Source organism: Ranitomeya variabilis, chromosome 1, assembly GCF_051348905.1.
Source record: "Ranitomeya variabilis isolate aRanVar5 chromosome 1, aRanVar5.hap1, whole genome shotgun sequence".
NCBI classification, from domain to species: domain Eukaryota; kingdom Metazoa; phylum Chordata; class Amphibia; order Anura; family Dendrobatidae; genus Ranitomeya; species Ranitomeya variabilis.
Window position 1 is genome coordinate 1,106,714,570 of NC_135232.1, and position 25,543 is coordinate 1,106,740,112.

General features: G+C 48.6%; 1 protein-coding gene across 1 annotated transcript; it reads right to left on the reverse strand.

Annotated features, from left to right (window-relative positions):
- Positions 1 to 496: 496 nt before the first annotated feature.
- WDR1 (WD repeat domain 1) lies at positions 497 to 25,255 on the reverse strand. The gene is made up of 15 exons (XM_077280150.1): positions 25,043 to 25,255; positions 23,440 to 23,561; positions 19,875 to 19,965; positions 18,117 to 18,264; positions 12,026 to 12,206; positions 7,942 to 8,019; positions 7,483 to 7,563; positions 6,560 to 6,793; positions 6,327 to 6,416; positions 5,173 to 5,327; positions 4,732 to 4,813; positions 4,235 to 4,345; positions 3,171 to 3,344; positions 2,516 to 2,660; positions 497 to 1,155 (listed from the first exon to the last, which is right to left on the reverse strand). Exons 1-15 carry the CDS (start codon positions 25,056 to 25,058, stop codon positions 1,046 to 1,048), a joined length of 1,818 nt encoding a protein of 605 aa, XP_077136265.1. The 5' UTR covers positions 25,059 to 25,255; the 3' UTR covers positions 497 to 1,045.
- Positions 25,256 to 25,543: the final 288 nt, after the last annotated feature.

Here is a 25,543-nt window from a genome sequence, read left to right on the forward strand (position 1 = left end):
GCAGACACACCTGACCAGGACTGCAACCCAGGGACAACTGCATTACCACCTACTACCACCGGAGGGAACCCAAAAGCAGAATTCACAACAGATGGGGCTGACCGGGAGAGTGCAATGATGGGGATGGTGGAGGAGAGAGCAATGATGGGGATGGTGGAGGAGGAGAGGGCAATGATGGGGCTGACGGGGAGAGAGCAATGATGGGGATGGTGGAGGAAGAGAGGGCAATGATGGGGATGGTGGAGGAGGAGAGGGCAATGATGGGGATGGTGGAGGAGGAGAGGGCAATGATGGGGCTGACGGGGGGCGTATGTCCTGGGGGGAGGGCGCCAAAATGAATTCTTGCCCCGGGTGCCAGAAACTCTAGATACACCTCTGCACCCGAGCATGATCAGATAACACACGTTTGCTCATCACTAGTGAAGTATAACAATCGCCCAACTTCCATGAGGTCGCCATATCCTCCGCCCCACATAAAACTCACAACGCAGAGGAAAACAATACATAAAAAAAACCCTTTTATTTTTTCTTGCGCACCCCGCTGTCGTTGGAAGGAGGGTACTACTTTACTTGGTTTTTATAGTTTGAGGCAACAGTTTCCGGGACAAACAGAGCAAGAAAACACAGTAAATGCACACCAGGATTGTAAAAATAGATCACAACTATCGTCACCATGGGAGCAGATACGGAAATGTTCTGTAGAAGGAAAGAAGTGAGAAGTCTGCATTGTCTCATGCTGGGCCGTAGCGCGCACACCGCCACCTTCCCGTCAGCGCTATTGTATTTGGCCGCTCGCCTCTGGAATGTCGATGACATAACCGGACATGTAAGATTCACCTGCACGCAGTCACTGACTAAAGCTTTTTTTTTTTTCTTTCCTTTTTATAGACAGACACACCACCTATGTCTGGAGAATGAGAATGTGGCCACGCAACCACGGAGCATAGAACAGAAATATATATATATATCATTATTTTTTTGTTATTTTTAATAGAATTTCCAATTGCAGTAGTCCTAGCTGTGCTGTGCCAGTCCACGCCGGAGCTCATTTGTAGGTGACCGTCCATTGTTTGACACAAGCGTCGTGGGACACGGTGACCAGAGTGTGATCGTCCAGCCAGGCCAGGCCGCTGACGTGGTGAAGCCGATGGGTATCTGGGAAGACAGACAGGTCGATTAGAGGAGACATTTCATGGCATTTATGACCACACGGATTAATAATGGGCTCGTCGTCAAACCTGACAAAGAAGATTAAGAGCAATAGTCCCAACTAGGGTCACCGGGACGTGGTGGGATGGCTTTTACAATTTTTTTGGATCAAAATTATGTTAACCAAGTACCCTCTTACTTTCATGCACCATTACCATTTACTTAATATGTTCCCTTTTTGTTTTTTCAGAGCAATACCAGTAAGAGGGGTTGTCGTGAATAAACCACGCCCCATTGCACGAGCTCCAAGTAATGTCGCATCGAACCTGACTGCGGAGAACTGAGCACCCATCACTGGGAAGGAAGGAAGCAACAGTGATGGAAATCCGGCCTCACTGTCGAGCTCCGCTTTATCCTCTTCACAACAAGGTTTTTTTTATATATTTTTTTTTTTAACCATCTTTCCTCACCTTTCTGCAGAGATGCTTTTAATCCATTTGTTCCACGACAGGTCCAGCTCTGCTACATCTAGATGGCAGGCTGCATGGATACATGATGTGACCATGCAGCCTGTCATCTAGCAGAGAAACTGAGCACGCTCACGGTGCCCTCAGACAGGGAATAGCAGTTCACAGGGAGACACTGAGTACACGGTGCTCAATGTCGACTGGATGACAGGCCGTATGGACGCATCATGCAACCATACAGCCTGCCATTTAGATGTAGCAGAGCTGGACCCGTCGTGGGACAAATGGATTAAAAGCATCTCTGCGGAAAGGTGAGGAATACTGTTTGTTTGTGTTTTTTTTACCTCTTTTGCAGATGACGAGGGCATCGGGGGAATGAGCGACGTCGTAAGTATGGTTTAGTTAAGATTATTAAAGGAGTCTGTGTCTTTCTTTCATTAAAGTATACAAAAAAGGTTGCACTCTATCGTGCCAAAGCATGTCTAATATGAAATACATGAAATATGAATAGCAAAATGGCTTTTGAACATTATGAAAATATTTAAGAGACGCTTTGCACAGAATTTGATTTAATCAAATAGTGTGAGCCCATTAACCATCGTCAAGGTGGTCTCATTAAACTGATGGGCTCACACTATTTGATTAAATAGTGTGACCCAGTTTGTTAGGCCATCCCTGCAAGTGTTAGCTGTCTAGCAGCGGCGAGACATGCAGCCGCCACGACTCGAACATATTTTTCGAGCACACTGAAAACATTCTGTTAGCACTGGAGCATGCTCAGATAACACCTTATCCGAGCACGTTCACTCATTACTAGAAATACTCTTCGTTTGGACAAGTAAGGATTTGGTAATGTCCTTTGCCGGTTACAATCCCTTCCCGGCTGATGAGAGGCTTACCTGGCATTTTGATACGGGCGTCTGCGTCACTCACGGTCCATACAAAAACCATCATGTCCATGCCCCCGGTGGCAAAGTGTTCGTTGTCCGGTGACCAGGCCACGCAGACTACTTTAGCATGGTGTCCATAAAAGCGGTCCTTCTCCTGGTGATCAACACAAAAGAGAATTACAACCCTGGAAATGTCAGGCAATGAATGGAGCAAAAAAGGAATAAAAGTCAAAGCGGCTCAGCCATTGGTGTAGATCGGCATTACTGGTCAGTAAGCTTCTACTTATAAGTTATAGGATTTGTAAGTTTCTATAATCTGTCCATATGCTGGGAGTTATAGTGTCACAACAGCAGGATTGTTGCAGGTTGGTAACTGGTGATGAGCGAGCGTGGTCGGATAAGGTGTTATCTGAGCATGCTTGGGTGCTAACCAAGTGTCTTCGGCGTGTTCGAATAATATGTTCGAGTCCCCACGGCTGTTCGACAGACGCAACACATGCAGGGATTGTCTAATAAACAGCCGTGAGACATGCAGCTGCAGGAACTCGGACATATTATTCGAGCATGCAGAAGACACTTAGCACCAAGCATGCTAAGATAACACCTTATCCAACCAAATTCCCGACCACAGAAGATACAGCATTCCCCATGGCCAACTACTTACCGCATATCCATCAGCGACTGTGAACACCGTCACCCCCCTGTTGACATCAGTGGCAGCGAGAAAGGCACCATCATTGGAATAGGCGAGGCTGGTGACCGCAGCCTTCACCAGCAGAGACTTGCCTTCATCCTTCAGAGAGTTTCCGCTAATGGAATATAGATGGATGTTGCCGTCCTGTCCAGAAACAACAAGGGAAATGAGTGGCGGCTCGTATCAGGGGAAGTGCACACATTGCTGCAGAACCCATTCTCAAGACAAAGGGTTACGGTATTTCTAAAAAAGTGAGAGACGCCTTCAATGACATGGAAAGTGTGATAACTATCCTCGCCATTGTACATCAATGTTCCCCCACTCCAGTCCTCCAGAGCCCCGACCGATCAGGTTATCAATATTTCCTTAGCGTTGTCCAGGGGATAGTTCCATCACGTCTGACCGGCCGGCGGCTCTCGAGGACTGGAGTTGGGGAAAGCGGGTTTACATCCTTCAGTGAAGGCCAAGCTAAGAGCGCCACCTAGTGGATAAATCACAGAACTAGCAGGAGGATGGCAAAAGTAGGGGCTGCAAGAATCGTCCTAAACGAAGAATGGCTCACACTTCGAGAGCAATTTCCAACCAAAAATATACAATTTTTCTACTCTTATCCCTGCTGGAACTTATGTAAGGATTCTTAAAGTATGCCAAGGATTTCCTGACACCGGCGTGGGGGCAGTAGTGGACTCTCCCCAGCATATGTACCATGTATGATGCCACAGTCACACATCCTTGTCTCGGGGTTGGGGGGGAGTACAGACTTTATGGGTCTCCAGAACAGAACGTGACATTGTCATAGAGGCCGATGAGGCTCAGAGTGAACGCACGGATGTGAATGTGGCATCAGACCAGATATTGGAGAATGATTATTATTAAGCAGAGAAGTGCTCATGATGGGGCACACAGCCGGCAGGTATGTGGGGGATGTACCCTTTACCTCCTGGAGCTGAAGTAGGCAGTGCCAAACAACCCCTTCACACTCAAGTCTTTTTGCAACCCCCTCTACAAACACACACTTTGGACAAGGTACATACCGCCCCGCCAACCGCGACATCTCCGGAGCCCGGGTGAATGGCGACAGCTTCCGGTTCGTAGTCCAGAGAATCAAGGACGAACACCGGCTTCTTGTCCTTTAGCAGCACAATCTGTGGGATGATAAGAGATCGGATGTAATGTCCACCAGGGCAAAGGCGGCCACATTGTACTGACCCCGGGGACGGCAGCTAGACGACAGGGAGAAATTTGCTTTGAAAGGGGAAAAAGAAAGAAAGAAAGCGGAAAGGGGAGAAAGAAAGCGGAAAGGGGAGAAAGAAAGCGGAAAGGGGAGAAAGAAAGCGGAAAGGGGAGAAAGAAAGCGGAAAGGGGAGAAAGAAAGCGGAAAGGGGAGAAAGAAAGCGGAAAGGGGAGAAAGAAAGCGGAAAGGGGAGAAAGAAAGCGGAAAGGGGAGAAAGAAAGCATGTAGCAGACAATTGGCAAGAAATGTCTCTTCCACCTGGTTTATAAGAAGAATCGTTCAGCTGACATTACACACCTGGCCAATGCACACGGTGACCGCAAAGCCATCTTCGCCTGCAGCAATGCTTTTTGGTTGGACATCCAACTTAACCGAAGGACTAGATGGGAGAAAAAAAAAAAAAAAGTTGATAAGTGAAATATATCATTTGTCCAGCCCGTTTCTTGTTCCAAAGTTGTGTTCCTGTATGCACAATACTGCCTGCTTCAGAGCTGAACTCTCCCTTGCAATCCTTAGTGGTTCACCAACTCATGACTGGAAGCGAGCGGCTGCAGGGAAAACAGAACTTCATTTTCTCCTTGCAGCCGCACTTCCAATGAGACATGTAATGTAGGTTTAACCCCATTTCCTGCAGATTCCACTATGGCTGCAGGAAATACAATCTTGTATATTTTCTAATGAGTTTCCTTTTACTCTATAATAGTGCTGTTGTGCATCAGGAAGTCTCATCATCCAAACCTGTAGGCCCCGTCCCCGACGTTAGTGTATCGCACTGTGTCATCCATGCTGCAAGTGACCAGTTGGTTGGAGCGGTCCACGGCCATGCTGGACACTTGGTTCGTGTGGCCTTTACCAGTGAAGGAGTCATTCTCTCCCGTCTCCGCATCAAAATAATGTATGGTCGATAGTTAAGAAAAAGATTTCATGTATGATAAAGAAAAAAAAAAAATATCTATATTATTTTGCCAAATAATCAAAACCGTCGCAGGGAAACACAGGATTGGGCATGCTGAATTTCAGATATCTACTGCCTCTAAGGACTTTATAAAGCCCTCTCCTCTGATATGATCTCACCTCCTGACGAAGCCTTGTGCCGAAACGTGCGTTGGGGCTCGCGCCATTGCAGCAGGTGGAAGCTACGAGTATGGTGTTATAAAAAAAAAAAATCCAGCTTCTTAACCCCTCGTATGTGTTGCGTGCTTATTCCAGTCTCCAGACACTGAGCTATTTTGTGTTTCCATACAGTAAGCTTACTGACGTTTTCTGACACTAATGTTTCCATAAAGGGACATGCTGCTCTGAACCTATTCTGGATGATGGAGAGCAGAAGTAGTCCACCAAGATAAAAATAAATCAATGGCAGTAGGGTTAGTATATCCAGGATGCACTCGTCACATTTCGGTGTGAAGTGCATGTGATAAGCGGCCTGGATGTATGGGGGCGGTCAAACATGCGGATTTTCCAAAGCTACATAAGATGGCCAGAGAACTCTTATTATTATTTTTTATCTTCTTTGTTGGATCATCCTACTATGTTAATGTATTTGGCAATGGTCCTCTGTCCCTTCATCCTCCAGATAGGAAGGCGATGGGCAATCCAACAATCAGATCCCATATAAATGGACAGGATGCAAATTCCCTTTTCGTACATTTACAGCAAATCCACAGGCCATAAAATGTATAATACTGTACATGCAAGTCGCAGCATATATTTGTTAGAAGTCCCTGACGTGTGCCGTAGTCGTTGGAGAATTCCCATTCATTCCTATGGGAAGTCAGCACCTATCAGGGCCCCGTTGGCGAGACTTGCATCTATGGTCTTACTTGGGGTTACGCCATATATTTATGAGCTTGGAATACCCATGTAATGTAATAAACTTTCATAGAAAGGATATTGATATGTCCATCGTGGCTGCCGGTATAAATGGTGGGTCGACCATCCTTTCTGTGGACCGTCATGCACTGGATTGATTTGCTGTGTCCCTAAAATGGGAAAACAGAAATATTACTTACCAGTCCCTGACCCCAACCACGGTATTCACCAGTGACCACAAGGAAAAAACAAAAAACAAAAAAACACAAAAGGTGGGGGCGGGGGGGGGCCGAGTGTAAGGAGTCCGCCGTACCTTCACCACACGGATGGGTCTGTCTGGGTTATTCTTGTCCAGATAGTTGATGTAGCCAGACAGAGAAACAGTCAGCAAGTAGTCCTTCTGCCACAAGCATCCCAGCTGCTGATCCAGCATGTCGCTCCCCAGGTGGAACGTGGTGACCGCCTTAGAAGCCGCAACGTCCCAGATTTTAGCGGTTTTGTCCCCAGACGCAGAGAGGAGTTGGGTGCTGTCAGCGCTCCAGCTGATCTGTAATGAAACATAAGGTGATTACCACCGCCGGACAACGAGACGGTAGGAACTTATTATTCCCTGGCGATTCTGGTTTTTCTTTTTTCCCAGTTTAGCACTTCCAAGAATCAGTGTGAACAGCCCCTAAGTTGGTCACACACACTTTCTTCTGACCTCCCATACATGTGCATGCTCGGGCGAGCGCTCATGTGTTAGACGGGGAGCCTGTGCCAGACTCTTTGGTGACAGCTTTTCTTCCCTGAGCGCAAAAGAAATGGCATGTTGAAAACCAGCAGCGCCATTTTTCTCACCCTCCCCAAAACAGTAAAGGGATATTCCCATTGGAACGCGAGTGGAGCCACTGGCCTCATGTCTGACACCGTCCACAGGGGCGCAGTCTGCAGGTATTGTGCCCGTGACCCAGCAGGCATCAGTAGATGTGACATCTCTGGCGCCACTCACCACCAGATGCAAGGAAAGTGAATGGAGCTGGAGGACCCCTTTAATGTAACGTGCACGGCTACCGTTAGTAATGGCTCTAATGTACCGAGATCGTATAATTCCACTTTACAGACAGACAAGGCTCTATATACATCTCTCAGGTCTCCATTTATTGCAGCTGCCATAAAGCGCACACCCTGCTGCACCGCCCATACAGGAAACACAGAAAAAGGTTAAACAAAAAAAAAAAAAAGAGAAGTAATTACTGCGTAAATTCCTCCGTCGTGAGCTTTTCCATTTCCAATAGAACCGATTTTTTCAGCTGTTTTTCCATCATACAGCAAAATCTACAAAATACACAAAATGTGAAAATTAATGTCCGATCCATTGGGTATCAGTTGGGTGGACTTGGCCTGACAGTCGGCCGTTCTGTATTCCTCATGCGTTCTCGGATAAGGCGTTCATGTCCTTACTAAATGAGTATTTTTGCAGTGCTCCAAAAAAAAAAAAAAAAAAATGCCCGCGTCGCCGCGGCTGTTAGACAGCCACAACACATGCAGGGATTCCTGTTCGTTATGCAATCCGTGCACGTGTTGTGGCTGCCGAAGAGTGGAGAGACGGAGCCGCGGGGACTCACTCCCCTCCCCCGCCAGAAATACTCATTTCGGAAAGACATGAGCGCCTTATCCGAGCGTACTCGCTCATCACCATTCTCCATCCATTACCTGGCCGTCAGCGCTGGCGGTTGCAAATCTGTTGCCATCGGGAGAAAATCGCACACAGTTCACAAAGCGGTTGTGGTCCTGAATGGGGGAGGAAAAAGAAAAAAAAAAAAAAAAAAAAAAAAAAAAAACGGGAGTTAAAAAAAATTAACAAACAAACAAACAAAAAGTGTGCATTAATAAGTTACTGAGCGGTCCCATACTGATCTATCCAGGGCTCCTAGGAAAACTTTTTGAAACCACAAGAATCACAAATAATTATAAGACTTCACACCGGTCGGTTAGCAGGACTCACCGAGAGGACCAAGAGTTGCACATAAAACAGCGAGTTTATCAGAACTACAACAAGAAGCCCAGTAAGCTAGAATCAGGGTCTCCATCCCTTCTTATACACTTTAGATTGACAAATGACAGTTCTCACCCAACTCCCCTATATACAGTAAAGCTCTTTTCTACTATTACGTGCGGCCACTGAAGTGATTGATAGATGTGTGGTAACGCGCGTCGCTGCTTGGCCTTGAGCACCCATGATATGAAAGGGCTGAGGAAAACTAATAATTAATTGACGGAGGACGTGTGCTCCACTTTCCAAGGACGGATCAGCCGTATCATCTGTCACACCACGCAGGTAGAATACAGGAAAAGTGAATGGCGACTATAGTGACTGCTAGTACAGCGATCCAGTCATCGTGTCAGTCACTTATGACGCGGGAAGTCTTACGGCAGCGGAATAGGCCTCGTTCACACACGGTGTCCTGTCTATAGAGAGTGCAGCATTACGGAGCTTCCCGTACACATTACACAGGCATTAAAGGGATCCTGACAGCGGACACGCGCTGCCGATCCACCTCTCCCCTGGAGTGACCGGTCTCACTATACACGCGCAGGGAGAGACTCCATCGCTTCTTCGGGAATCCCAGTGCATGCTGGGATACGCACATGAAGAGTCATCAGGGAGAAGAAGCTGCAGCCTCTGCCCCCTCCCTGAAGCTCAGCGTCTTTAGTGACCTCCATTTCAGGGGCTAGGATAGTCCCCTGCTCTACTGATTAGGCGTCTTGTCAATTCTCATGGATGCTCAATAGATTGTCACTGTGGAATATCCCCGCTCTCCTGCGGGCTCTGACCAGAACAAGTATGAAAGAGGGCACTGTCAGTGTGCAATGAGAGAAGAATACCAGGAGTGCTGGAAAAGCACAGACCAGCGCTGTACCCGCAAAGGACGATGCTTTTCCTACGCACCACTGACAGTGCACTCTTACTGGCTAGCTCTGTTTAGAGCCGGCGAGAAAGCGCACTGTCACTATGCATATTACATAGTGACTGGAATCTACTGAGCAAATGTGAGATTCTCAAATGAAGCATCAAAAGAGGAAAGTAGTAATAAAATAAAGCAGTTAGATTTGGTGAAATGTCCTGAAAAAAAAAAAAAAAAAAAAAAAAAGGGGTGGGGGGGTTCTCCATGCATATAGTAACCTGTCCTTGGGATAGGTCCTTAATATCAGATCAGAGGGGGAGTGGGGACTGACACCCTGCACCTCCATTGCTCACCTCTGGAGCAGATGCTGATGGGTGGCAGCTGGAGCTGTGCACTCTGTGTTTATACCTGGCCGCCGCCGAGTACAGCTGATAGGTGGGATTGCCGCATGTCAGACCCCAGGAATATGTATCGGGTCTTTTGAGAAGGCCACTATAGCGCAAAACAGAAGCCTTATACAGGGGGATAAAGAGGTTTTCCCCACTCGCCTTTTACCCAGACCAGAAAGGATGACGTCCTGACCACCAGTCGCCTGGCGCTGCAGCCAATCAGCGGACTCAGTGCGATCACTTCTGATCAAACGGACCTGGAAGGCGGGATAACATGGAATGAAGAAAAAAAATAACAAAAAAAAAATAAAATAAAAAGGGTCTTTCCTGCACTTGGTGTCAACTCTACCTTTCTGGTGGCCAGGACGCCATTATTTCAGGGCTTTGTCACATGAGTAAGAGAAAGTGATCACGATGATGGCTCGCTCTTAGGAATCGTATCTTCCATTAAAAAAGTGATCGCTCATCAAAACAGAAAAAAAAAAAAAAAAAACAGCAGAAAAAAAGCAATGTGTGAACACTGGACAGGCTTCGTAGTACGGATTGTGGTGACAGTGTTTGCATCGCTGATCACAGGGTCCTATTTCTGTGTAAGACCACCTCCGATAGCAGCAGTTTATCAGGGGTTTTCTGGTTTACTGAGCGGTGACAGCCGACACGGGAGGAGAACAGAAAATCATTTAGAGAAGCCATTATGGTATTAATGCAGCAAGCGCAGGAGTCGGAGAGAGATTTACCAGACGGCGTCTCTGTGCTCAGACTGATCCGGGCCGCGGGTAAGGAGGCATGAATAATTCACAGGGACAGGATCATTAGGGGGGGGGGGAGAGACAACACCGGGGTCCCGGCCCCTTATTGTACGTGTGACCGGGAACTAGAAAGCAGATTACAATCAGGCGTGACAGTGCGGCGCAAAAAAATCTGGCCCTGTCACTTTAGCGTACATGCTGGGGCCCGACATGCGGGGGTCTTTTATAATTCACCATATTTAATAGCATGGTGGTGGTGGGGGTATGTGCATTATTACAATGCCATTACACAGCCAGTAACCACCGCAACTTGGGAATTTATTATTCATATTGCAGAAATAATGGCTTCCCGGGTTAACACTTACATGTCCAAAGCCAGTGTATAAAAAAAAGGATTACCAGACCGTGCAGTGCCCCTGATTTAATATTCATACATTACTAGGAAAGACTAACTGGGGGCTTCGACCAACTGACACCACTTCCTGGCAGCCAGTTGCCCCTGACAGGTGCACGGCGTCACTAGAACGTATGCAGTTTTTATGCACAAAATACATAAATTAAAAAAATAATGATTATTATAATAAATATATACAGTGTGGCTGTAAAGTCATGGTGCACTTTTGACCAGTCACTGGAAAGCAAAAAAAAAATAAAAAAAAAAAAATAAATAAAATATAGAAATGTGAAATCTGCTCCAAATAAAAGAAACACTCTCCCAGTTGAAGGAGGACACCTTCTGGAAATTGTGGCACTGCAAACAATTCCAACATGTCAAGATACATGTTTGCGATCACATACCGCTCCTCAAAAAAAAAAAAAAAATAAATAAATAAAAAAAAAAAAAATGGGCCTATCACGGGGTTTCTCCACCAAACTGCCAGTTTTCTTCAACTGCTTATCCCTATTCCTATGTGGTGGCGCTTCGTTATAAACGTGCCAATGTTCACGTGGCACTTTGGTCACGGATTCGAATTTAGCAAGCCACAGAACACACTGAACTTTCCTCTGTACCGTCCACATCTCGACTGGCATGGAAAACCACACAGCTGGCATAAGCTTGTGCATGATGTCACAGACCTGGCAGTGTATTAATCAGAGTTCAGATTATCAGGGGTTAATCTGACTGGGGGCTCAGCAAGAGCCTAAATGAGTTTGTGTTGTTTGATTGGTTCTTGTTATCTCTCCTCATGAACAGGTCTGATATGATTGGGCCAGAGAAAGGGCGCCAAAATGTAAACTATAAACAGATCCTGTGACTGGTCAAAAGTGCACCATGACTTCACGGACACACTGTAGATGGAATATAATTATAATATAATAAATCTAATAAGTATAATAATAATAAAATATACATGTGCAACTGCAATTTTTTGTACAAGCTTATATGCCATTTTATGCTGCAATTCTCACTCCAGCGAAGGGTGGCCTGAAAAGCGTTATGTCTAAAGATGTCAGTCATGGTGCAACACTTAGATTAAAATTGCTGAAAATAATTTCAACGCGGACAACAGGCAAATCTGACACCAATAATCCTCATAAGTAAATCCCCATATACTGACATTTACACATAGAATTCAGGATGATGATTCGATTGGAATCTCTATCTCCCCACAGTGGCCACAACAACGTGCCGATAGCGCAGATCTGAGACGCCACATCCCGCGCGGTTTCCCTCCCGCCACAATCTCTGTCACCACAAGCAGCCGGAATGACAGGACAGTTCACACCAGGTCAGAGACGAGCACGGACTCACGCCAATGGTAAACTTGAATTTGAACGGTGGTCCCTCGAAGAAAGCCGTGCAGTTGTCATCGCTGCCGGTCACCAGACGGTAGGGCCGGGTCTGCTTAATGTCCACGCTGTTAATCACTTTATTGTGCCCTGTGATTTCTCCCACGGAGGAGCCGGTGTCCCAGAGGAACACGGAGCCGAACCTGAAGGTGGAGAGAAGAGTCATGAATGGGGTGGGATGCCTCAGGTAAAAAAAATAAATAAATAATATTCACACCTTTATCTGTGCGATGAGTAAGGACGCAGGACGCCTTGTAATACCAAAACACAACACACACAGGCGCCGTACCTAGCAAATCTCTACTCCAAGAGGAGCCGCGGCGCTCCACTCAATCTACCCCATCTGGGTGGGCACCATGATGGCACCACAAAGCCCTGAGGCAGAGTTATCTCTCTCCTAATATTTAGACAGCGTCAAGGTGAACTTAGACCAGAGTCTGTAGGAGCCATCAGTGAATCTTTAGACCCCTCCATCGTCCAGATTTGCAGCACATACTGGTTAACTTAGTTTAAGCTTTATGCCAATATTTTGCACCTAAATTTTGGCGCAGTCACATTATACGTGGTGCTTGTTTCTTGAGATGTCATACACCCCTTCCCACCAAGTTATGCCCACTTGTCGAGTGAAGCACAAGGTGCCCAAAGAGTGGCGCAGGGCAGTTATACTGGGCTTTTTCTGCCATCTTATTCATTCCCCCTAGAAGAAAAAAAGAATACAAATTAAAAAAAAAAAAAAAAGTCTATGTCCCCGATAGCGGACTCCTTTCTTTCCATCATACCAGACTAACGTGAGCAGTCACATGGTGGAGACAGGGTTAATACGAGGTGCGGGATCTGCACGTGCGACTACAGAGGTGGTGGAGAAAGTCTATAATTACATGAGGCATCTTCATAGCAACCGCACTCTATGGGCATCCTCCGTCTGTCAGCTCGAGCTGCGTGGGGGGCGCTTACATGCCGCCTTCATACAATTACATTGATAAATCGGATTTGAATAAAGTCTCGTAAAGAAAAAAGCAAAAAAGTAAATTATACAAGTGGAGAAGACGAGAAAATCTACAAGGGGAACACACTGCATGTGAGAAAACACAAAATACCAAAGTTAAATCATGTCTTATTTTTGTCACATCCGTCTCTGATCGCTTCCTAGAGACACCAGCTGCTCTCCACCTAACTTCAATGATGGGTTATTACTAGCGATGAGCGAACGTGGTCGGATAAGGTGTTATCTGAGCATGCTCGGGTGCTAACAGAGTGTGCTCGAAAAATATGTTCAAGTCCAGGCGGCTGCATGTCTCGCGGCTGTTAGGCTACGTTCACATTTGCGTTGTGCGCCGCAGCGTCGGCGACGCAACGCACAACGCAAACAAAAACGCAGCAAAACGCATGCAAAACGCTGCGTTTTGTGACGCATGCGTCCTTTTTTTGGTTGATTTTGGACGCAGCAAAAATGCAACTTGCTGCGTCCTCTGCGCCCGGACGCGTGCGCCGCAGTGACGCATGCGTCGCAAAACGCAAGTGCAACGCATGTCTATGCGCCCCCATGTTAAATATAGGGGCGCATGACGCACGCGGCGACGCTGCGGCGCAGACCGCAAATGTGAAAGTAGACTTAGACAGTAGCAACACATGGAGGGACTGTCTGTAATTGCAGCTGTCAAACAGCTGCGGGGACTCCACCATAGAGTATCTTCAGCGTGCTCGAATACTATTAGCACAAGAGCATGTCAGCGTGCTCGAATACTATTAGCACAGGAGCATGCTCAGATAACACCGTATCCAAGCACACTCGCTCATCACTACATCTTTTCCTCCCTCGCCTTTTCCTAATCTTTATATTAACCCTTAACTGTGCGCAACTCCATCCATCATTCAAAGCTGCAACTCGTCTTGCAGAAAACATCAAAGGTATGGCGATGCTGAGGAAAAACTGAAATTGGCAGCTACTCCACGGAGGGGCAGAATAAATCTTACTCAACCCCCTCGGAGCCGCGGCCATCTATAGCTTTCCATCCACACACCCGCATCAGGCCAGGTGTCGTTTTGACACCATTTTTACAAAGCAGTATACCAAAAATGTAGAGAAAAAAATAAATAAATAAAATTATTGAAAAATTGCAGTTTTTTTTACTGCATTCAGGTTTGCACCACCATTTTCTGAAACTCGTAACTTATTTTTTCCCCCATTGGAGTAGTATGGGGACGTGTTTCGCATGTCGAGCTGTAGTTTTTATTGATATTTTGGGATACATAAGAGGTTTTGATCATTTAGCCTGTTTGTTAGGGAATCCCCACGTGTATTCAGGCTGTCTAGCAGCAGCAAATCATGGAGCTGTGGGGACACAAACAATCTACGAGCATGCCCAAAATACTCAGAGAACACCCGAGCATGCTCAGAACACTCGAGTAACGAGCACACTCGCCCATCACTAGTGTCATGACCAAAATATCCTGCAATTTTGGCTTCACGGCCTCTGACTAAGACCAACCTATAGATGAGCAGCACAATAGTGCCAAGATGGCGGCAGACAGGGGGCCTTTAGAAAGAAGCGGGCTACTATGGCAACCGATGTGCACCTCATGATTACGTCGCAGGGTTATGGGAGAGGGCAATGGGCTCCTGAATGACATCTTTTAATGTAAACAGAGGGTCGGACCCTCATCATGAAGTTAATTTTAGCTGTGAGACCCTCTTGCCGTCACAGTCAGTCACAGCTGCGTGGAGCAGTGCTCTTCTGGACGTGCTCTCCTCAGCTGTGTATTCCTGCCTATCTAGTCTCAGCAGCACACTTTACTGATCGAGGAGGACAGCGTTTCATCATTTTCTAAGAAGGTTTCCAAGAACATTACCGTATATTAAATCGTACCAATTACATGCCAGAACCCCTCAATTAGGCCGGATTCACAAGATCTGTATTTAATTACCTCACACAGGTCTATCGGGAGACCTGGTGGTAGGGCGAGGTCTCCTCATCCGAGCACAGTCCATGAACACGAGCCGTATGAAATACCGGCCTATAATTACGGAGCCTCCTGCTCCATCTACACTTAACAGAAACCAACAAACCCCAAGGCGAATGTGGCCGAGCAAAAGTAGCATAATGGCCCCAACAACCGCACCCGTCACACCGGCAGGGCGAATCCCATTACAAAGGAAACCTCCGGAAAGGTGGAGCAGAAGATACCGACATCACTCCATACCTCAGCCATGTCTGGGAATTCACAATGTCCCACCAATATCACTCCTATTTATGAAAAAGGGAAGTTTGGTAGATGGGAGACAACTCATAAGCCTGAATTAATATCTAACCCTTTTATATCCTAAGGGTTTCAGACGATCTGGTGTTTGTGAGGTGGCCAGATTTCAGAATCTGACTACACAGGCTGGCCTGTAGTCTGTTACTATGGAGACAGCAATAAACCACTGATACTGACTAGTGACGAGCGAACGTGCTCGCTCATCAGTAATACTGACCCAAAACAAAGATGGCAGTGCCAATCGCTCTTCACTGTAAACAATGGCAGTTATGGTAGCCACTAACTATAACGTCAGCACTCTCCGCTCTGGTGAGGGGCGAGGCTGGCACGTCTGCATGGATATTCACATGACTCCTCGTATCAGCTGGAACAGCAGACTATAATTAATGGTTCAGCTATAACAAAAGCTAATCTTTAGACCATAATTAATATGAGGACCTTTTTTTTTTGTTTTCACAGAAACAAAGAAAATCCCTTTAAACAGGGGTGTGGACCTTTATCGGAATTCGCACCACCTATCTATTACCTGCAGCTAGCTCTCTCACCTCTACAGAGTCCGATTACACTTTTAAGAAAGGAAAACCTGTTTTTTTTTCCCCCAATAGTGAACAACCCCACAATGTTCAGTCATTGAAGAGTTAAAGGGGTATTCTCATTTCCAAGACCCTATCCCAATATGTAGTACGTGTAATAATTGGGGCTAATTGCTATTATAAATTAAGTATAGTTCTTCTGATTCGCTATGTTGCTTAGCCCATGTACAGGGCATTACAGTAGTCAAGGTATCCATGGTTACGACCACTCATAGTGAGTTGTTAGTGGTCGTAACAATGGATACCTAAAATACTGCACATGGGGTAAGCAACACAGCGAATCAGAAGGACTATACTTAATTTCTAATTGGAGATATTTGCTATTAATATTATTACTACACATTGGGATAAGAACTTGGAGATGGGAATACCCCTTTAAGTATTTTCTTTACTGTTCAGTGCACAAATGGAAGAAGAATGGGGAAGTCTTCTCCATTTCCACCTCGTCTCCTGAGACCTTCCCTCCATTTAACCTCAAACAGAAGTGGATTTTATGGCTATTTAACCCACAACACATATATAATGTTTAGAGTTGCTCGGCACTAGCATCAGGCAGAGCAGGGGTATCCATTCAGACAGGACATAATGGCCGGCACTAGCAGCACGCAGAGCGGGCATACCCATTCATACAGGACAAGATGCCCGGCAAAAGCAGCACGCAGACCAGGCGTACCCATTCATACAGGACATGACGGCCGGAACTAGTAGCACGCAGAGCAGGCGTACCCATTCATACAGGACATGACGGCCGGAACTAGTAGCACGCAGAGCAGGCATACCCATTCATACAGGACATGACGGCCGGAACTAGTAGCACGCAGAGCGGGCGTACTCATTCATACAGGACATGATGCCCAGAAAAAGCAGCACGCAGAGCAAGCGTACCCATTCATACAGGACATGACGGCCGGCACTAGTAGCACACAGAGCGGGTGTACCCATTCATACAGGACATGATACCCAGCAAAAGCAGCACGCAGAGCGGGCGTACCCATTTATACAGGACATGATGCCCAGCAAAAGCAGCACGCAGAGCAGGTGTACCCATTCATACAGGACATGATGCCCCAGCACGGACTGCTCATATAACGATGTGCCATCAGTGACCTCACCACTTCACTTTACAACAACTCATTATGGGCAACACCAACCCATTTTACACATAAATTTTCTTCACCATTAGCACCTTGTGTCACTCGCTTAAGGCGGGTTCAGACGAGCGCTTGAAAAGCAGACTGTTTTCATAAAGGATCAAAAGAATAAAAAATAAGTAAAAAATTGGTTTCCTATGCAGCCTCTGCAATGGAGCTGTTAATAACAGACTGTTCAAGCCCAGTAACCCCGACAGACGAGGCCATGAATGTCAGACCCCTATTGATTTACCCATTTGTCACCAGTTCTATGTGAAAGTCAAGTCAAAACTCCTCTGCATCTGCATTTTAAGAGCAAGACCCATCCCCCACCATCATCCCGGGCGCAGAGTATAAGCCACCACTGCACCCATCCATGTAAGTGAATGGCTGATATGTAGTACATATTCTCTCCACAAGGGCGGCAGACTTCAGAAGCCCTAGTTACAAGTCCGCTCCAGATATGGTGTGTTATAGTCAAATCCCAGTGATTTCTATGAAGGGACAGTCATACTCACTATGTAACAAAGGCAGGGTCAGCTCATTATCAAAGGGTGAAAGGAATAACTACCTACTACAATAGGAAAGCTAACGTTCTGCTGCCACTGCAATCCCAGAGCTGCGGAGCTCAGAGCCATGCACAGATCAGCTACCACAACTCACAATACAAACAGAATGCATTAGATTTTGGACCTGGCGAAGCTGGTGTACTTACTATGAAACTCCATGTTAGACTACATTTATGCACACCGGCCGAAGAATAGAGCACAACATTGACGACAAGTAATGGCCCTATGTGGCACCTCCAGCCAGAAGACATTTTGTAAGATGGGAAGTGCAGTCCAGTAGATGGAGGACTCGCCTGCATAGTTCCTTAGCAGACGCTTTGGGCAGAAACTAGTCCCCAAATAAGCTGACCGCCCCCAAACAAGATGGCCGCCCCCGCCTTCCAAGCAAATCTCCATCACCGGATTAGGAGGATTTGATAATGGAGATCGATTGGTGTGGACCACAATGAATGCAGAATTCCCTATCCCAGCCACAGCAGTCAGGACGCTCCGTCACCACTTACGTCTCTCTTCCTTCTCCGACCACGGCGATCCTCTTGCTGTCCTCTGTCCAGGAAATGTCCTTAATCTTCCCCACAAATGGCTGGTACTCGTACTTCAGCATGTGCTCCTTCTGCGTGGTGTCCCATATCCTCAGCTTCCCGGTGATATCTAGCGGAGGGACACAACAATGAACGTACCGAATAACGGAGAGACGCTTGTACACAATCATTCTCATTCAGACGGAAAAATGTCTTTCTTTATTCATGCCCATCTCTCGTGTCCTGCTGGTAGGACTATGGAGGAAAGTGGCTCCGATGCAGAACCCAAGGGGTTAAACGCCCCATCCGAAATGTACATATGGACCCATTAGAGGCCCTCACTCTGGAGGACTCAGAATGGCGACTAATCACATTTACAGCCTATTGAGTCCAATGGATCTTTTGCAATGCTCCGTTCCCCCTGTGGTGGCGCTGCAGAGAAACAGAGACCTAACTACCAGGACCCTGCACGGGTTCATCATTGGTGGGGTCTACTAAGCCGCCTTCAGTTTAGTGACAAAAAGGCATTGGCCAAAGACATCGATGACCATAAAAATCAGAACTCTATGACCGCTGTTATCGGTGACGGAAGCGGCCACCGGTTCTCACTTGCGCAGCTGGTCATCTACTTGCAGTGCCCGCCGCAGGGTACCGCACATTCACTTCCTATTGATATGAATAGGTGGATATTCAGTATCAAGCCCCGGCCACTACAAGTAGAAGGCCAGCTCCGCAAGTGAGAACTTCCGGCCGGTGGCCACCTCTGAACCCAATAACAGCTGATCAGCGGGGGTGCCAGGTTTCAGACTCCAACAGATCAGACATTGATGACCTATCCTAAGGAGAGGTCATCGATGTAAAAAGTAGTGGACAAGCTCTTTAATGGTGAATATACATGCCCGGAGGGTGCCTTATATTACCAAATTGTTATAAAAGCCCCCTGAGTGGTCCTTTGATACTTGTGGCAGTTCTTACTGTTGGTCATTGAGACAAGCCATGACGGGTGGTCTACTATTGACCAGTACGGTAGCATTTCACTTCCATTTCACCAGGTCTTTTCCCCAGTGCGGCTTAAAGGGATTGTCCAGTGAAAACCTGTTACCTTAAAGATCGGTTGGGTTCTGACCGATGGACTACACTGGCTGGCAGAACGGGAAACTTATTCTTCCCCGGTATAATGGAGCGATAGTGTGTACGTGTCGCCTGCCGAGAGCTGAGTGCGATTTTTTTCCCGCAGCCCCATAGAAAATGAATGGAGCGGCTGTCAGACGTTCGACCTTCCGCTTTGTCAGGAGGGATAAAGATGCCCCGTTCTCCCGAACAGTGCACGTCCCAGCGTTCGGACCCCACTGATCAGCAAGTTACCCTTCAGATAGGCGATGGATTTCACTGCATCGGAAAAAGAAAACGCGCAACAACTCTGCAACGTGTGCGCGAGGGATGTTCACTTGGAGCATTTGGCTTCTATTTTTGCAGCAAAATGGCATTTCTAAAATAGAATTAACATGTTGCGTTTGTTTCTTGCAGTGTCTTCCCCCCAAAAAAAAGATGCAGCATGTCAATTCTCGCAGCTTTTTTTTTTACCCATTAAAATGCGCTTAAAAAAAATAAATAAATAAATAAAATGCATGGACTAAACCACAGGTAATGTGCAGTTTTTTTTTTCACTGCATGAAAAACAAAGGGTAAACATTCTAAGGTTTAACCAGCAGCTTATTCTTTATAGTAACGCAGCGCTACCTCCAGAGGCGATGTAGAATCCGCTGGGAGCGTACTTGGCCACGACAACTTGCTGCGCGTGCTCGGTGTAGACGTCTGCGATGGACGGGTTCTACAGGGGGACAGAGCAGAATACATTACACATAGTGTATAGCAAGGAGCTGATCTCAGGTACAAGGTGCGAGGATCCGTCAGCCCCACACCCATCATACACATTCCCGCCCATCAGAAAGGAAACCGCGGAAATCCTCATCTGTCCTATGTACACACCATAGCTGGGGAATCAGAGCTGATCTGCGAGCCGCAGCATTATTCTGCCTCTTTCCATGCTCATTACGGAGGCGCTGCATGAAGGCTCAGCAGATCAGACGCTGTGATCGGGGGGATATCCAGCTGTGATCGGGGATTATGGCGCGGATAAGAGCATTAGACCCTCCGCTCGCATGGCGGCCGTACAAGAGATCTACTCTAACGGGCAGATCCTACACATCCACGTCTCAGGATTAAAGTGAGCAGAAGTGGGGGAGACGTAGAGCTTATCTGGGGAGATGAAGCAGGCCAAAGGATATGGTCGGTGGTCTCCCATTGGAAGGATATCATGCATACAGGTCATATCCACCGAGGAGGGGGGGGGGGACTGGTGATCACCTGGAAAAAAAAATGCAAATGGGGACATTCAAAGCTTAAATCGACGTCTGCAGCGTCACCTAATTTATGCCTGCGTTTTCTTTTCATTTTGTAGATAAGGCTACTTCCACACTTCCGTCTTCCAAATCTGCACAGGATCCGTCAAGACATTGAAATGACGGATCCTGTGCAGATTGTGGAAAACGTGTGCACTGGGCCCGTCTTTCTGACGGACCCGTCGAGCCTATGTGCACCTGTTGTGTATGTGTTTTCGTGGCGGTTTTCCGCTGTGAAAACGCAAGCACAACACAAACCAGGTTAAAAAATAAATAAATTTAAAAAAAAATAAATAAATAAAAATCGCAGTATTCTCTCCCGCAGCGATGCTCTCGGCAGCTAGCGATCCTAGTACTACATTGCAAAATCTCGCGAGAAGTCGCGGTCATCGCGAGATGACGGGCAGCACAGGATGCGTCGCTGACCGATTTTCCGACGTGCAGAAAAAAAACATTCCTCTGAACGTTCTCTCTGCCTGACGGACAGTTTTTTTTATGCAGGATCCAGTGCGCGACGGATGAAACGGACGGCCATCCATCACAATCCGTCGCTAATACAAGTCTATGAGAAAATGCAGGATCCTGCATTCTCAAAAAACGACGGATTCTGACGGGAGCTGAAAGATGGAAGTGTGAAAGAGGCCTAAGGCCACTTTCACACTTCCGTTTTTTTGAATCCGTCACAATCAGTCGTTTTTTGTGAATGCAGGATCCTGCATTTTCTCATAGACTTGTATTAGCGAGGGATTGTGACGGGTGGCCATCCGTTGCGCACTGGATCCGTCGGAAAATAGCGGTCCGTTGTGCAGACAAAACGTTCAGAGGAACATTTTTTGTGCACGTCAGAAAATCGGTCAGCGACGCATCCTATGCTGCCCGTCGTCGGCTACAATGGAAGCCTATGGACGCAGGATCCGTCGCTGACCGTCACACACAGGAATTTTCCCTTTGGAGCATGCCCGGAAGGATTTTTCAACTCCGGAAATCAATATCTCTCTTTCATTACACTGAATGCATCACACACATTTTTCCCTATCTTTGTGATGTCCGTCGATCCGTCATTTTGCTGGACAACGACGGACAGCAGAAAACGCAAGTGTGAAAGAGGCCTAAGACTTTATGAAGAACGATCCAAAACATCGTAATTAGCAGCAGATTTGCCATCTGGAAAAACTTGCTGTATGATTACACAACATGTAGGATTGCCGGCTGTTGTGACCACTGCTGAACAACGTTCACAGCATCAGTGGACTGATAGTGAGCATGTGCAACCATTGCTCCAATATCTGCCTACAACTCCTACAGACCGGTAATGGATGGCTAATGGAGCAGTTGCATGCTCACAATCTCTCCATTCACACAACTGACTTTGACCCTTCTATTCTAAAGGATCTGTGTTGGTCTCGACAGCAAGACCCCCAGTGATCATACATTTATTTTCTATTCCCCCAGAAATTTTAAACTCCAACACAAAAATTTAGGTAATGGAGGTGGGGAAGGCTAAGATATGCATACATTCGGCAGGTCTAGGGCATCTCTTAATAAAAGGCGTCCACAGCAGTTTTCCAGTGTGAGGAGCCTGACGAGCAGCTTCTCCTATCTCAGCTTTTAGACTTTGTGAGTTTTACACTGGAAGGGGGAATAAGATGTGGGGGATTTCTGCACAATGAAAACTGAAGCTGCAAGTAACCTTGTGTGCCGCGAGGAGCCCCTCCAGGAGCGAGGCCCAGGCGAGGAGCCCCTCCAGGAGCGAGGCCCAGGCGAGGAGCCCCTCCAGGAGCGAGGCCCAGGCGAGGAGCCCCTCCAGGAGCGAGGCCCAGGCGAGGAGCCCCTCCAGGAGCGAGGCCCAGGCGAGGAGCCCCTCCAGGAGCGAGGCCCAGGCGAGGAGCCCCTCCAGGAGCGAGGCCCAGGCGAGGAGCCCCTCCAGGAGCGAGGCCCAGGCGAGGAGCCCCTCCAGGAGCGAGGCCCAGGCGAGGAGCCCCTCCAGGAGCGGCTCTGACTCAGCTCAGTTCTGTAGATCCTACGGGCACAGAACACCACTGCACATCGCTCTGCACTCTGGGCACCACTTCCCAGCTCAGCGGACGAGTCCAGGCTTGCCGAGGATCCCATACCTTCTCCTCCACAGGCACCGGTAATGTGCATAGATGGAATACCAAGTGTCAGACAGCTATGGCTGCTCGTACTCTCCACTTCCCCAATATAACACTTCTGCAAAACACCATATGAAGCCGGCGCGATCACTTCCCTCCGTGGATTAGTCTAGACACCCCTGGTAATGCCAAGAATCACCACATCTTCTGGTGGCATCCTTCTGTGTGCCGCCTACCCCATGAAGAAGAGGGCGAAAAATGCCCAAAACATTGTGTAATAGACGCAAGACACCTAGAAATATCCAAATACTGCGGTCTACAAACTTCTGGGGGAACACCATACAAGATGGGGGGCACAGGGGTCTTTATCGGTGCGATCACACAAAACCTCACTTGTGCAATTCAGTAGGTTTTACACCAGTCCATGCCATGGGCAGACTGCTCAAGAGGAAATCTGTGCCAAACCAGGAAGCCCCCTGACCAGTCCACCATACCAACCATAAGTACACTTACACTGTGTGATTGGCCATAAAACCGTACACAGCGCAGCCGGGATGATTTGTGCGGACCGTGGCTCGGGCAGCGTGAATCTGTCAGGCCTCCATTACAGGGAAGATTTCATAGGGGACGAGCCAGTAAATCACAGGGTGGCCCCTCCACTCTCAGGATCAGGGTGCGTCCCCTCACCCACACCCCACTAATCGGACCCTGCTGTGTGACTTCTCCTGTGTCAGGACCATGTAGCTCCTGAGCAGCATCCAGGGTGGGGAACAGAGGAGGACGCAGCTATGGCCGTATAGTGTGCCGTACCTCAATGTTCCTGATGATCACACATTTCCCATTCGTGTACACAAAGTTGTTTCCCTTGGGGTCTCCTCCGAGGACCTTGGCCACCCCTCGTTCCATCTGAGGTAGGCTGGCGAAAACATGTTCTAAGGAGAGAGAGAAAAAGAAAAGTCAGGAGATTCGAGTAATGAACAGGTTATTCCATCAATTAAGTCCCGGCATAGAGGCAGGACCCCGAGAAGGATGGTAGCCACATATACACAGGCCACAGCCCAGTCATTCCAGGCGCGGGCCACGGCTCAGTCACTACAGGCGCGGGCCACGGCTCAGTCACTACAGGCGCGGGCCACGGCTCAGTCACTACAGGCGCGGGCCACGGCTCAGTCACTACAGGCGCGGGCCACGGCTCAGTCACTACAGGCGCGGGCCACGGCTCAGTCACTACAGGCGCGGGCCACGGCTCAGTCACTACAGGCGCGGGCCACGGCTCAGTCACTACAGGCGCGGGCCACGGCTCAGTCACTACAGGCACAAGCGCTGTGCTACAGAGCATCCATATACCAGAAGGGTGCACAACACAAGAGGCATTATGGGAAACACACCGATGAATGAATGGTGGAATTGTCTTCATTCATTCTTCGCTCCTACAGATGGTTCCACCTGGTGACAGCCTGCGACAAGTCAGCAGAGCACACCCAACCGACGGCATACAGGCACAGGGCCCCCCAACCGGAGACAGAGCACCCAACCAACGACCCGGCACAGGACACCCCAACTAGAGAGCACCCAACCGACGGCAGCCCGGCACAGGACACCCCAACTAGAGAGCACCTAACTGATGACAGCCCGGCACAGGACACCCCAACTAGAGAGCACCCAACTGATGACAGCCCGGCACAGGACACCCCAACTAGAGAGCACCCAACCGACGGCAGCCCAGCACAGGACACCCCAACTAGAGAGCACCCAACCGACGGCAGCCCAGCACAGGACACCCCAACTAGAGAGCACCCAACCGACGGCAGCCCAGCACAGGACACCCCAACTAGAGAGCACCCAACCGACGGCAGCCCAGCACAGGACACCCCAACTAGAGAGCACCCAACCGACGGCAGCCCAGCACAGGACACCCCAACTAGAGAGCACCCAACCGACGGCAGCCCAGCACAGGACACCCCAACTAGAGAGCACCCAACCGACGGCAGCCTGGCACAGGGACCCCCAAATTGAGACAGACAGCATCCAACTGATGAGCCAGGCAGGGGGCACCCCAACAAGAGACAGCACTCCCAAATCGACAACAGTGCACAACAGCCCGGCACAGGGAGCCCCAGCCGGCATCAGTGCAGCCGTCCATCACTTGGGGAGCCCCGGCCCCTAATACAGAGGCACAGGCGGGCGGCGGTAGATGGCTGCTGCCGCTGCTCCAGGGTCCGCTCTCCCAGCTCCCGGTCTTGGCTCGGAGACTCCCCATCGCCGCAACAGGCGGAGGAGCGGCCGGGAAACTACATGACAAGTGCTGGTGACAGCGGCTGTATACACACAGTGCTGACGTCACCGCCGGCCGCTGCACAGGACCGGGCCCCCTCCCATCCCGGTGTCCGCCGGCGGCTGCCCGCTCACTCACTGATCTCATAGGGCATGGTGCGGAGTGTCCGGCGCTGCACGGAGTCTGGCGATGTGCGCTGCTCCCTCCCGGCCGCCAACGATTCAAACCCGGAAGCCGAATGCCAGCTCCCAGCGGCAACGTCTCCCTGAGCCCGTGACCATATATGGTCAACACACAGCGCTGCTCCAGCCGCTCCCCCGCAGCCGCGCAGCGCTGTCACTGTGCGTGACGTCACCGGAGGGCGGGGAAACGCCCGGCGCCATGTTTATGGTGGGCAGCGCGCAGTGGGGAGGAGGCTGGTGTCATCTCGTGTCATGTACAGGGGAGTCACGGGCTGCGGCCGGTCACTGTCTCCTCACGGCGGGAGGCTGCAGTCAGTCACCACAGTCAGCGCACACTGCAGCCATTCATTCTGTTCCATAGAGATCAGTGTGAGCCGCCCAGACTCCAGCGCACAAGGCGCCATTCATCCCCTGAGGCCCGGGCTACATTACGTTCACTAGGGGAAGCGAGCTGATA